The 13,418-nt window shown below is 39.3% G+C and overlaps 1 protein-coding gene across 1 annotated transcript in view; it reads left to right on the plus strand.

The window, feature by feature from the left end:
- Positions 1–13,135, plus strand: part of LOC135100854 (uncharacterized) — a 260,614-nt gene extending 247,479 nt beyond the window's left edge. The window contains exons 5-6 of the mRNA XM_064004352.1: positions 9,171–9,256; positions 13,083–13,135. Coding sequence (XP_063860422.1) covers positions 9,171–9,186 — 16 coding nt within the window. The 3' untranslated portion in view covers positions 9,187–9,256; positions 13,083–13,135. The remainder of the gene's footprint in view (positions 1–9,170; positions 9,257–13,082) is intronic.
- Positions 13,136–13,418: the final 283 nt, after the last annotated feature.

Below are 13,418 nucleotides of genomic sequence, written 5' to 3' on the forward strand. Positions count from 1 at the left end.
GAGGAGGGGAGGCATGCAGTTAGCAAGATCAGAAGAGCAGTTAGCATGAAAATAGCGGTAGAAGATAACTAGAGATGCAACATTGCGGCGATGAGAGAGAGGCAGAAGACAGTCAGTCAGAGGAGAGAGTTGATGAGACGAAAAGCTTTTGATTCCATCCTGTCTAGAAGAGCGTTATGAGTGGAAACCCCTGAGACATGTGAAGCATACTCCATACATGGACGGATAAGGCCCTTGTACAGAGTTAGCAGCTGGTGGGGTGGGTGAGAAAAACTGGTGGAGACGTCTCAGAACACCTAACTTCTGTTTTAGCTAGAGATAAGATGTGGTTTCCAGTTCAGATTATATGTAAAGGACAGATTGAGGATGTTCAGTGTAGAAGAGGGGGACAGTTGAGTGTCAGTGAAGAAGAGGGAATAGTTGTCTGGAAGGTTGTGTCGAGTTGATAGATGGAGGAATTGAGTTTTTAGGGCATTGAACAATACCAAATTTGCTCTGCCCCAATCAGAAATTTTAGAAAGATAAGAAGTCAGGCGTTCTGTGGCTTCCCTGCCCTGTGTGTGTGTGTGTGTGTGTGTGTGTGTGTGTGTGTGTGTGTGTGTGTGTGTGTGTTTTGGTGTTTACATGGTGCCAATTTCCCCCTCTGTATTTTTTTCTGCGATTCGTCCCCGTTCACCCACACCTCTCTCTCTCTCTCTCTCTCTCTCTCTCTCTCTCTCTCTCTCTCTCTCTCTCTCTCTCTCGTAGTTTCAGGAATGTTTTGCCGCGTCGCACAAGTTTGTCGATGCCGCTGTTCGAGAGGCGGGGGGCTGGGAGGAGGCACAGCTGGTGGCCGGCATAATTAATGGGTGCTGAGTGTGGTGTCCGGACGTGGCCTTCCTGGAGTGTTCTTCACGCCACTCAGTCCACGGGCGTGATGGAGACAGATTTCAGTGACGCTCTGCTTTTTATTGCTGATCTTCTAGTTTATTGTTGTGTGTAGGGGAGCGGTGGGTAGGCATGAGGTGTAATAATAATAATAATAATAAACGGTTTATTCTTTAGGCAGTCAACAGCGTGTGTGTGTGCGTGTGTGTGTGTGTGTGTGTGTGTGTGTGTGTGTGTGTGTGTGTGTGTGTAGGAGGAGGATGAAGAGTAGATGTAGTAGTGAATGTAGGCGGACGGTGGGTAGGCATGGTGTGTGTGTGTGTGTGTGTGTGTGTGGTTGGGCGGGGAGGACGGAGGGAGATATAATTGTGCGTGGGCGGAGGGCGGAGGGTGGATAGGCGTGGGGTGTGTGTGTGTGTGTGTGCGCGCGAAAGATAGAGGGTAGATATAATTGTGTGTAGGCGGAGGGTACACGTAGTAGATTGTGTAAGCGGAGGACAAAGTGAAGTAATATTATTCTAGTGGGTGTAGGCTGAGGACGGAGGGTATATACACACACACACACACACACACACACATACAAGGAGTACAAAGCGTCGGTGTACAGGCGTGGTAAAGGCATGGCCAGTGGTAGAGTAACATACAACATTCATTTCTACCTTGCGTACTGTTTGTGTCCAGCAGTAATTCATCACATGTACTGGGGATCTGTTAGTTTTGAGGTTTTCTTGAACTATTCAGCATAGCAGTGTTTTGTTAGATGCTGTTAGTATTCATTGATTTTTTTTTTTTTTTTTTTTTTTTTGGTCGAAGTTTTGGACAAAGGAAGTTTTAAATGTTCATGAAGGAATTGCCGTATTTTTCTAAGACTTTATGACAGGTTAGTAGATGATTTGTTGTCGTTGTCTAAGTTGGTCAGTAGTTCTGTATTCAGACAATATTAGAGTGTTCAACAGTCGCTCTGCCCACGACTGTCGTACAAGTAAATTAAGGATGGTAGAGTAGTAGTACCAGTAGTTGTGGGGGTAGTAGTAGTAGTAGTAGTAGTAGTATAATAGTAGTAGTAGTAATAATAGTAGTAATAGTATAAGTGGTAGTAGAAGTAGTAGTAATAATAATATTTGTATTATTATTATTATTATTATTATTATTATTATTATTATTATTATTATTATTATTATTATTTTTATTATTATTATTATATTATTATTATTATTAGTAGTAGTAGTAGTAGTTGTAGTAGTAGTAGTAATAGTATTGGTAGTAGTAGTGGTAATAATAATAATAGAAGTAGTAATAGTGGTAGTAATACCAGTAGTAGTAGTGGTGGTAATAGCAGTAGTAGTAGTAGTAGTAGTAGTAGTAGTAGTAGTAATATAGTAGTAGTGGTGGTAGTATTTGTTGTTGCCGTCGTTGTTATTACTGTTGTTGTCGTTGTTATTGTTGCTATGTTATAGTTGTTGTTATTGGGATGTTATAATTGTTGTTGTTGCGATATTATAGCTAATGCTGTTGTTGTTATTGTTGTTGTTGTTGTTTTATCAGCTGCGATGTTATAGTTGTTGTTGTTGTTGTTGTTGTCAGCAGCAGCAACAGCAATAATAATAATAATAGTTAATATTCTTTGCCGTTATATGTACCAAGGAAGATCACATTCTTCTGCATTACAGGCTGTAAAGGAATGAAAATAATGCTTCTGCTGTTATATTTTCTTCTTTATTACGGTAGAAAAGACTGGCTAACGGCTGAAAATAAATCACACTTTCCATAAAAAAAAGCCGATATTAGAGAGAGAGAGAGAGAGAGAGAGAGAGAGAGAGAGAGAGAGGAGAGAGAGAGAGAGAGAGAGAGAGAGAGAGAGAGAGAGAGAGAGAGTCCAAAAATAGCATGATTGATTTAGCTCCCTGGCGCCCTGTTGTTGCTTTGCTGGTAGAGTCACCTTGGAAACCAATAAAGACAGCGACAAATGATCGGCATGGAGACTATCAGCACCTCACAGTATTATTTCATCCTCGCTGATAATCTCTCTCCATCACATAATTAAATCGTATTGTCTTAGAAACTGTCATCATATTATTGACTGTAACACAAAACTCCACGTGGGATTGCTGCTTGCTTGTAATTGCTGTGATACACTTTATTTATTTATTTATTTATTTATTTTGCTTGTTTTATCCAAACTTCAGCTGCTATTCACTGAAAATTATCAACAAAATGTGTCATTATATGTTTTGCTACAGTGTTAAGTTCATAGGACATACTATTCTCCTTCCTGCATTCTGAGGTAGGGAATGCTCACAATTGTCAATATTTGTGTTTAATGTAAGAGTTGTCTTTCGGGTGATGAACGATGAATAGTCAGTTCCAGTGAGTGGTGGAGATAACGGAGAGAGCGAAATGCGTGGGAAATCTAACACACACACACACACACACAGCGAGAAACACGGAGAAGAAGTCATATACAATCACCCTAACGACACTCCCGGGTCAAGCTGCATCACCTTCATTGAATAGTCTCGCTTCATCCCTTCCGCACTGCATATGTGAGGGGAAAGGGGGAGGGATTGGCTGCGACTACCCGGTGATGCTCTCTTGTCAAGCTCTCATTGTAAGTGAATTGATATCTAACTAAACATTATTTCTTACGTAACAAGAGCATGCAATGATGTAATGGTGCCAGAGTGTGTCGGCGCTGTCTGATGTGTGGGATTGAACTGAACGATATGACGTCATGACTGCCGTGTGAATGGTACTGATTGAAATGACTCGACTGGACTTTTTTTGGTTCTCTTCACACCGTCATCGAGGAGACGCTGAATAGTCAGATTTCAGGGCCGTATTCTCCAACATTTCGACAACTTTTACATCGACTGCTTTTCATACGACAGGCTGTAGCGGAAGTTACTTTGATTTTTAGGAATGTTTTCATAATTCCAGTGACAATTAAACAAGCATTCTATATTAGCATTAATGGAGAAAAACGTCTGTGAGAATCTGACTTATCATCTCTGTGGCCTTCGAAAGTAGTCATGATGGGAGAACAAAGGCTTGCCTCCACTCCCATTGCTACTCGGCAGATTTACTTCATCGCCTCCTCCTGCTACCAAACGTCATTGCCTCCTTTGTACTGCACTGAGACATGGAAATTTCTGTCTCCCTTTTAGACGTCAAAGCCGTTACTAGCAAGAGTCATCACACGCCGGCACATCCTCATCCCTTTGAGATAGAGTGGAAGCACCTCACTTCCTGATCCCGTCACCACCTTGGTTTGAATGGTGTCAGTGAGTTTTACTTGTGTATCTCACTTTCATCACAGGAATATCTTTTAATATTTGTGCTAGAGTTGTGTTAAAAAGTTTTTTTGTTTTATTTCTAATTTATAAAACGTTTCAGTGTGTGTGTGTGTGTGTGTGTGTGTGTGTGTGTGTGTGTGTGTGTGTGTGTGTGTGTGTGTTGGGATTATCTGTGTGACCTATTTAATCTCTTTCGGCTGCAGTTAATCTTCCCAGACTAATTACGAGTATTCCCCGGAAGCAGGCATTAAACCAGTCTTATCGTAACCCGGCTGTTGTGTCTCGGTTTCGTTCACTTTGACTAATTATTTCTTGAGCGCAAGTTTTAATAGGTAGTTGCTGCGTGCTTGTTTGCTGTCCTCGGAAGGTGAAGTTGAGGCAAAGTTTTTCGTCTGTCATAACCTACATGGCTGAGCGGTCTTCCTGCTTCCGGGTGCAGTGCCGCTGAGATCCCCGCAGGTGTTTGTGTCCGATGTTTCAGGCGAGGTATTGAGGACACTGGAGAGGAGAGGGTAGTGTTGAAGGGAGGAATAAGTTATGATGCTTTAGAAATTTTTTTAGAGGAAAGGGAAAATAATGAAAGAAACATTGCCATACAATTGTTGCAGAAAAATTGAGTGAGAGAACAGGATGAAATACATAAGGATACTTTTGAGAGGAAAAGGAAATAGTAGATGAAGTATTAGGATGCAATGGCTAAAGTTAAAAGATAATGGGATGAAATTTGAGAAAGGAAAGATATGGAAGTAAAAACTGGCATATGTCGTAGGAAAATATTAGATAAAAAAAAGCAATAAAGGAAAGAAAAGGATAATTATGTTTCAATATTTGCAGAAAATGTAAAGGAAAGAACGGGATAAGATACTGAGAGAAGAAAAAAGAAAACTGAAGGAAAAGGAAGATGGTAATGGGAAAAGAATAAAATTTTTAGAGAAGTTTTTAAAAGGAAAAGAAACAGTGAAAAAAAATATATTGGGATAGAGAAAGTAAAAGAAATAATGGGGTAAAATGTGTAGAGAAAAACTGAGAGGAAGGAAAGATGGTAAAGAAAAGAACAACGTAGATAACAATAATTAGAAAGAAAACGGCTAAGGAGAAAATAGGGAAAAAATTTCAAGATCGTGTTTTCGTGATGTTTAATCTGATAAATCTCTTGAAAAAAAAAAAATGAGAACAATAATTTGATATGAGAAAGCAAAGCAATCGAAAGAAAAGATAGAAGAAAAAAAGAAAGAAAAGAAAAGAAAAAAGAAAGAGTACAGCGCTTTTAAACTATCAGTCGACGTATTGAAAAAAAAAAGAAAGAAAAATGCTTTATAAGTCAATATCAATCAAACAATCAAGAAATTGCCCTTATAACAATCAGCCAATCAACCTGTAGAAATAAAAAGAAAAAAAAAAACACTACAATTATCTAAATGTAGAAAGAAAAGGAAGAAGAAAATGCTTTAGAAATTCAACCAATTAGACAAAAAAAAAAAAAGGGAAAGAAAAGTGGGAATAAAATAAGAAAAAAATGAAAATAATGTTGTATATCACTGAATTAATCAACGTGTAGAAAGAAAAGGAAGAAGAAAATGCTTTAGAAAGAGAAAAGAGATACGAAGAAAAAACGAGGATAAAATGAAACTAATAAAAAAAACAGTAAATAAATAAAAATATATAAATAAATAAATAAAAAGTGTGTTTATCCTTTTGGTAGCGATACATAAAATTCTGGTGGGGATGATAACCTGGCCGGGGATCTTGCAAGGGCGGCCTAGATACGGGTTGCCTCGCAGTTTGCATGTTTCCGGGTTGAGCAATGGAGATTGTCCGTCCGTGGCTGTGGAGGTGACGATGGAGAGTCCTGAGTAGAGATGGAAAAAGGAGGCAGGGGAAGGAATGCTAGATGAGATGAAGAGACGAATGGCGGAGGGAGGAGGGAGCTTGGGGAGAGAGGAAAGAAGGGAAAGAAAGGTTTGGAATATAAGAAAAGGGACCCGGTGATTGAAAAAGCTTTGAGGAGAATTGGTGAAAGGATGAAAGGAAACGTAAGTGAATGAAAGTTTGAGAAAAAAGAGAGGAACGGTAAAAGAAGTGAAAGGATAAAGTGCTCAAAAGTGAAAATTATGATATGATAACTTACGGACATAAAAGAAAATGCGAGACAAAGAGAGAAACCTCATAATATAAAAGTAAATGAGAAAAATCAAATATGCTTGAATTATAAATGAAAGACAACGTAAGAGTAAAGAAAAATCTAAATTAAAAGAAACCATATACGTAAACAAATCACAAAACCGTCCATTCCATCTGGCAAAACTTTATACATTTCTCTCACACATTGCCTAATTTTTATCATTATTTTTACCCTTCTTTTTCTTTCCTTTCGTCCCTCCATTGCATCCCACCCATCCACCTCTGCTTTCCTTTCATCATCTTCCCTTCTCCCGCTCCGTTCCTCATGTGCCTGATTCCACGTGTTCCTGCGTCCTTACCTCCCTTCCTTTCCATCCCTCTCTACACTCGTGCTTTCATTTCATTTCTCCGGTTCACCCGCTTTCCCCTCCGCCTCCTTTCAGCCATCTAGCCACCCCTCCCTCATTCACCCGCATCCTGTTTGAAGTCACAATTAGATAAACTCCTTTTCCCATGCTATTCTCCCCCCATGCTGACCCCATAACCCCTTCCGTCTTCCCTCGCGTCCCTCACGCGACCTTTGCTTCCTCTTCCAGGTCCCGTTGCTTCCCTCCCTATAACCCTCGCCCTCCCATAACGCCTTAATCGTCCTCCTTAATGACTGGCCTGGCTCCCCTCATGGCTGGACGAATCACCTTGCATGTATGTGTTCCCGGGTGATTTCTCTTCCCCGTTGTGCCCCAGACGACGGCATCAAGCGCCAGCGAGAGTCCATTGAGAGAGAGGAAAATATGTGGTATGGAAAAGGAAAAAAAATATTTGCGTATGTTTGGTTAGATAAGTTAGGGGTGAAAATTTGATCTGTCCCGTTTTCGGTGTGGGTGTGAGAGCAGTGTTTATGTATGTGTGTCCTCAGTGGCTTATACAGTGGTAGTTAGTTCTTCTGGTTGCTATTTGGGTGCTATGCGATTACCCAGATGGTGCACTACTACTACTACTACTACTACTACTACTACTACTACTACTACTACTACTACTACTACTACTACTACTACTACAACAACAAGTACAACAACGATGATGGTGATAATGATGATGATAGTAATAATAATAATAATAATAATAATAATAATAATAATAATAATAATAATAATAATGATAATAACAACAGCAACAACTGCTCATTATCATTGTAAATCTTCAGGTCATGCTGGGATCTTCATTAATTATAGAACCCGACTCTGAATTGGAACTCTCTCTCTCTCTCTCTCTCTCTCTCTCTCTCTCTCTCTCTCTCTCTCTCTCTCTCTCTCTCTCTCTCTCTCTCTCTCTCTCTCTCTCTCTCTCTCTCTCTCTCATTGAACGTTGGAAAAATTAAAACAAAAAGAAAAAGGAAAAAAAAAAGACGCTTCATATTTTTACCACTTGTCTTGCCTGCGATGTATGAAGTGAAAAAATACTGCGAAAGAAATCAGTGTCTCGTAAACAACTCAAATTTGGTTAATGAGTGATAGAAGACAAAGTAAAAAAAAAAGAAGGAAAAAAGAGTAAAAGGAAAGAAAAGAAGCGTGAAAGGGATTGACAGTAACTCTCTCTCTCTCTCTCTCTCTCTCCTTTTTCGGTTTTGTCTTTTTGTCTTTTTTTATTTATTTTTTTTTTTGTTTATTTTTGTTTTTGTTTTCTTCTCTTTCTCTACTATTCTCTCGTTCTTCTCTCTTTTCTATAATATTCTTACTCTTTTCTTTTCCTCTATTTCTTTCTTCTTCTCTCCTGTCTTCTCTTGTCTTGTATTTTCTCCTTTCCACTCCTGTCCTCTCCTCTCCTTTTCCATTTCTCTCTCTCTCTCTCTCTCTCTCTCTCTCTCTCTCTCTCTCTCTCTCTCTCTCTCTCTCTCTCTCTCTCTCTCTCTCTCTCTCTCTCTCTCTCTTTCTCTCTGCAAGTGAAACAAAAAAAAAAGGAAAAAAAAAGAGACTGATTAAAAAATTACATTAAGGTAAATCAAGCTTACGAGTGTCTCCAATTTTCATGCATAACGTTTAATTAGCCTCTTGAGCGTCAGGTAAATATGAATTCATTAGAAAAGTGTGTCGCGATAATGTCACTGCAAGATGTTTATCGCTCGCCTTACTTTTTTTTTTTTATCGTATTTTTGTGTTATAGATTTTTTCGGGGGTGTGTTTTATTTAATTTTACACTTCTAATGTTTTTTCTTTTTTTTCTAGTTTTCGTTTGCTATTTTATTTAATTCTCGTACGTGCTTTTTTTTTTTTCTTCTAATTTCCTTTTGTCTTATTTATTCTTTGCTCATTTAGCTCCCGTTTGTTTTATTATCTGTATGCTTTCGTTTTCTTCTAATATCCTTTTCTGTTTCTCGTTTTTGCTTTTCCTTCGGTATTTTATTCTCGTGCCTGCATTTATTTTTGTTTTCTTTCACTTTCGTTTTTCTTATAATGTTTTGTCTCTTTTAGTTTCCATTTGGTATTTTATTCTCATTCAAACTTTTATTTTTAGCATTTTATCCTCGCCCTGGCTTTTTTTTTCTCTAATTTTATTTTTGTTTTATTTATTTATTTACTTTTTCTTATTTGGGGTACGGGTGACGGGGGAAAGAGGAGAAGGAGGAGGAGGAGAAGGAGGAATAGGAGGAGGAAGTGGAGGAGGAGGAGGAGGAGGAGAAGTGGAGTTTATTAATGAGCTGTTGTGTTTTTCTACTGAATTTCGTTGGCTATATTGAGATTATACATATATTGACTCACTCATTCATTCACTCATACATTCACTCACTAATATATCTGAATGTTTGCTGATCAGTTTGTTTATGTATTCACTCGATGGTTTATCTGTGTATTTACTTCACTATCTGTTGACTAACTTGTTTTGTTCATCCAGGGTCAGGCTGATGTAGGCGGGACCAGGTGACCTAATTATCTAGCATTCACCTGCCCCTCGACCTGCCTCCCTCACCGCTCCGTCAGGTAAGCATAATTTGGAGGCCAATTTTATTTTCCATTTAGTCTGTGTTTTCTTTCATATTTTCCAAACTTATACTAGTTTTTATTTTCCTGCTCCTCAGTTTTTTTTTTTTTTTTTCTTTTTTTTTCAGCTGGCACGAAATTTAAACTGAAAATTCTTGTTATAATTTCTTGCCTTAATGAAATAATCATGTCCTATTTAGCGAAAAACCTTGAGTGCAGCAGAAGTGTGCGAGTAAATTTGATCAGGAATACTAATCGAGGCTGCAGTTCCAGGCAATTATAAGATGCATCCCGGGGACTTATTAATGCAGGTTATTAGTCATTCACGTGATATTTCCATTACTCACCATTTTCATACACAGCACTCGACCTTTGCAATAAATCTGTGAACCTATATATTGTTTTTTTTTTTTTTTTTTTTTTGTTACTGCCCAGCCTTTCTGAGACCTTGAGGTGAAGTGATGAAGGAATTGTGTACATGCTTGATTATTGATTGATTGACTTGATTCACCGCACCAGCAAGGCCATGTTATGCAGTAACCCCACTTTTTTTAGTCTATTAGTTTGTACCTTTTGATGTTGGTCTGGCATTCTGGAGGGAAAGTAACCGTGCAGTTTGGAGACAGATTGAGTAACTGATTGACCGACTGACTGACTAACTGACTAATTAATTGGATGCTTGATTGACTGACTGACTCATTGACTGACTGACTGACTGACTGACTGACTGACTGACTGACTGACTGACTGACTGACTGACTGACTGGCTGACTGATTAATTGACGGACTAACTGACTGACTAATTGACTGAATGACTGACTGATTGACTGACTGATTGATTGATTGACTGACTAACTAACTGACTAACTAACTGATTGACTAACTAACTGATTGACTGACTGACTGATTGATTTAAAGTGTCCTCAAAACACGAAGCCTTACTATGCATTTTAGGGAGAGGGGAGGAGTGTCCCTTGTCAAAGCCTCGCCCTCCCAGCCCCCATCCCTTGCCCCGCGTCCCCGCCCTACCGCCAGCCTCGGCCACCCCATGGACTCCCGCTGGCGTTGTGCATAATTCATGGACGCGTTTTTAAGGGCGCCTGAAATATTTCCTGGCTAACATTACCTGACTTATCACCGTATTGACCCTCACCGACCGGGAAGTGTGCTCAGGCCACCAGGCAAGGCAAGGCCCGCGCCATCTTTACCTTGCTCTTTTAGTTCTCTCTCTCTCTCTCTCTCTCTCTCTCTCTCTCTCTCTCTCTCTCTCTCTCTCTCTCTCTCTCTCTCTCTCTCTCTCTCTCTCTCTCTCTCTCTCTCTTTATAGGTCATCGAAGTTTTCCCTGGAGATCAAAAGAGATTTGTGAGGTTTTGTGTACTGCATTGGATGTGTGTGTGTGTGTGTGTGTGTGTGTGTGTGTGTGTGTGCCCTTGGGAGCAGTTAATTTTGTACCGAGCCGAGTAACATAGAGGCCATAATAATTATCAAGTCATGTGGTCGTCAGATCAAATGGATCTCAGTCCCTTTGGTCACGAGATACTTGGACCATTTAATTCTCAGTCCGTTCCAGACTCAACGTCTTTACCACAGTATTAGTAAAGGAGGCAAGGGAATCCATCCAACGTTCACCTACTCCAATTCGCGCATCAGAACCATAGATGCACGGCTATGCCAGCACGCCGAAAAATTAGAGATCAGGAAAATAAAGGACGAGAATGTTTTATTGCTTTCAAATTAGTCATGACACTCTCATTATCATCAAACGTTTTATGAGTGTAGTGTGCAATGTAGAAAATGGTAAAACAGTTCATTAGTATGATATGCCCATTGTGGAAAACAATAAAACGGTATATAAAAATATCACGCTTTTTATGGAAGTCAGTAGAACGGAAATTCTAGAAGTTAGAGCAGGAAATAGAATGGCAGTTAAGTTGAAGAAAATAAAACGGCAGTTGAAAAGTTATACCTGTTGCGGGAGGAGGCAGAACAGTTGTTGAAAAGTTGTGCCCGGTAAATACGGAAGCACGAAGGTGGTTGAAAAGCTTGTGCCTGTTCAAGAAAGTAAAAAAAGGACTGCAACACGAGAGGCTTTTCAAGAGAAATCTGTTAAAGAAGCTTTTAAAGATTCTTGCGAGTCACGAAATTAAATCGGTTCAGAGAAACAAGGCCAGGAAGACATATAAAAACAACCTGCAGTGAAACCCGATTAAAAGAAGTTTGTGAAAGCAACATCTGTCGTGGAGGCAGTCCAAGCTGCAGCCCCCAAGACGAATGCTATAGTGGAAATAATGTATCCTACGAAAAACCGGTGAAATGATTGCTGAAAAAAAAAAAAAAAATTAGGTGGGGTAACAAAAGAAGACAGATGAGGTGAGAACATAACACCTGTAGGCACCGCACGGGAGAAGAATCGCGTGTCTTTTTTTTTTTTTTCTGGTGGTGGTGGTAGTAGTGGGATAACATTTTACGTACAGTTACTTAACCTCTCACCTCTTATTATCTGACTTCTTTATGAAAACACTCTCGTGCTACTCAGCATCACGTCATACCGCCGCGACGCACACTGGTTCATTCTCTTCCATGTTGATTAATGATGTTACTGAACGCATCATGTTACAATCCTACAAAGGGACTGATATCCACGACCGGCATGCGTACATCAGCAAACCTCGAGACCTTTACACATGACTCATCAAGCTAGATTCCCGTGCATCTGTCATGTGGTCATTCCTTGGTTAACTTTTAGGCAGAGCAGAAGACCATGAAAGGCTTTATCTAATTCACTATTATGAAAGCATATTTTTTTCTTTTAATGTTTTTGTATCCCAAAACTAGCCTCCTTTAGACTTCAAATACAAATATTCCACAAAAAGCATCGTATAGAGTTGAGAAGATGTGAGGAAAATGTATCTGCTGTTTCGGCGGTAACCTCCCCGTGGCCAGATGGGTTCAGGTTATGATCATCAGAATTTCCCTTCCCTATGCTTACGGGAACCCATGTGGAATGTAAATGGAAGGATCCCCCTGTAGTTGCAATCCTCAGCAGCGGGAGAAGAAAGGCTGAATACCCTCCCAATCCCTGGAACGCTATTATCCACTGGTAGTTGCGACCCTAACCACCAGATGACCTGTAGTTGGATGATTCTGTTTGTATAATGGAAAAATTGGGGTACTTACGTCATAGGGCATTACTATACGTCTATTATTATTGTTGTTCTTGTTGTTGTTGTTGGTGGTGGTGGTGGTATCATCGTCAACATTATTATCATCGCTGTTACTGTTATAGATGAAGACACATAATTAAGGAAACAGTAGATGGCTAAGGGCTTAAAGTTTACTGTATGGTGGAATTATGTAGTGCAGTAACAAAAGGAGCAATTATTTAGTAACAGTAGCAGTAGTAATAGCAGTAGTAGTATTTATTATTATTAATGTTATAATTATTATTATTATTATTATTATTATTATTATTATTAGTAGTAGTAGTAGTAGTAGTAGTAAAAGTAGTATTAGTTATAGTTAGTAGTAGTAGTAGTAACAGTAGTATTAGTTGCAGGTAGTAGTAGTAATATTAGTTGTAGCTAGTAGTAGTAGTAGTAAAAGTAGTAGTAGTAGTAGTAGTAGTAGTAGTAGTAGTAGTAGTAGTAGTAGTAGTAGTAGTAGCAGCAGTAGTAGTAGTAACAGCAGCAGCAGCAGTAGTAGTAGTAACAGCAGTAGCATCAGTAGTAGCAGTAACAGCATCAGCAGCATTAGTACCATAGTAATAATAGTAACAGAAGTACGAATAGTAGTAACAGTGTTCTTTATTTATTTCCTCGTCCATAGGAAACAAGAATAGCGAACATCGTCAGGGGCAGCGGGCGGGGCGTCGAGGAGAGCCACTCGGTCCCGCCCACCCACTGCCTTGCCTCGTGCCACCCTTGTCAATGTGAGTTCTGATTTAAGTTATATTTTTTTTTTCCTTGAACTTTTTTGCACCTTAGTCTTTTTTCTTTCATGTGAGCGAAAATATTTACCTCACATTTTCTTTTTCTTCTTTCCCTGTGAGTTGGAAAAAGGCAAATGAAAAGGTTCTTGTTTCCCTTGACTCTTAATTGAGGATCATTCCAAGAAAAATAAACTTATACCAGCGTGAGAAAATGATTAAATACGTCGTCGTCG

This window comes from Scylla paramamosain, chromosome 5, assembly GCF_035594125.1.
Source record: "Scylla paramamosain isolate STU-SP2022 chromosome 5, ASM3559412v1, whole genome shotgun sequence".
Classification (NCBI taxonomy): Eukaryota; Metazoa; Arthropoda; class Malacostraca; order Decapoda; family Portunidae; genus Scylla; species Scylla paramamosain.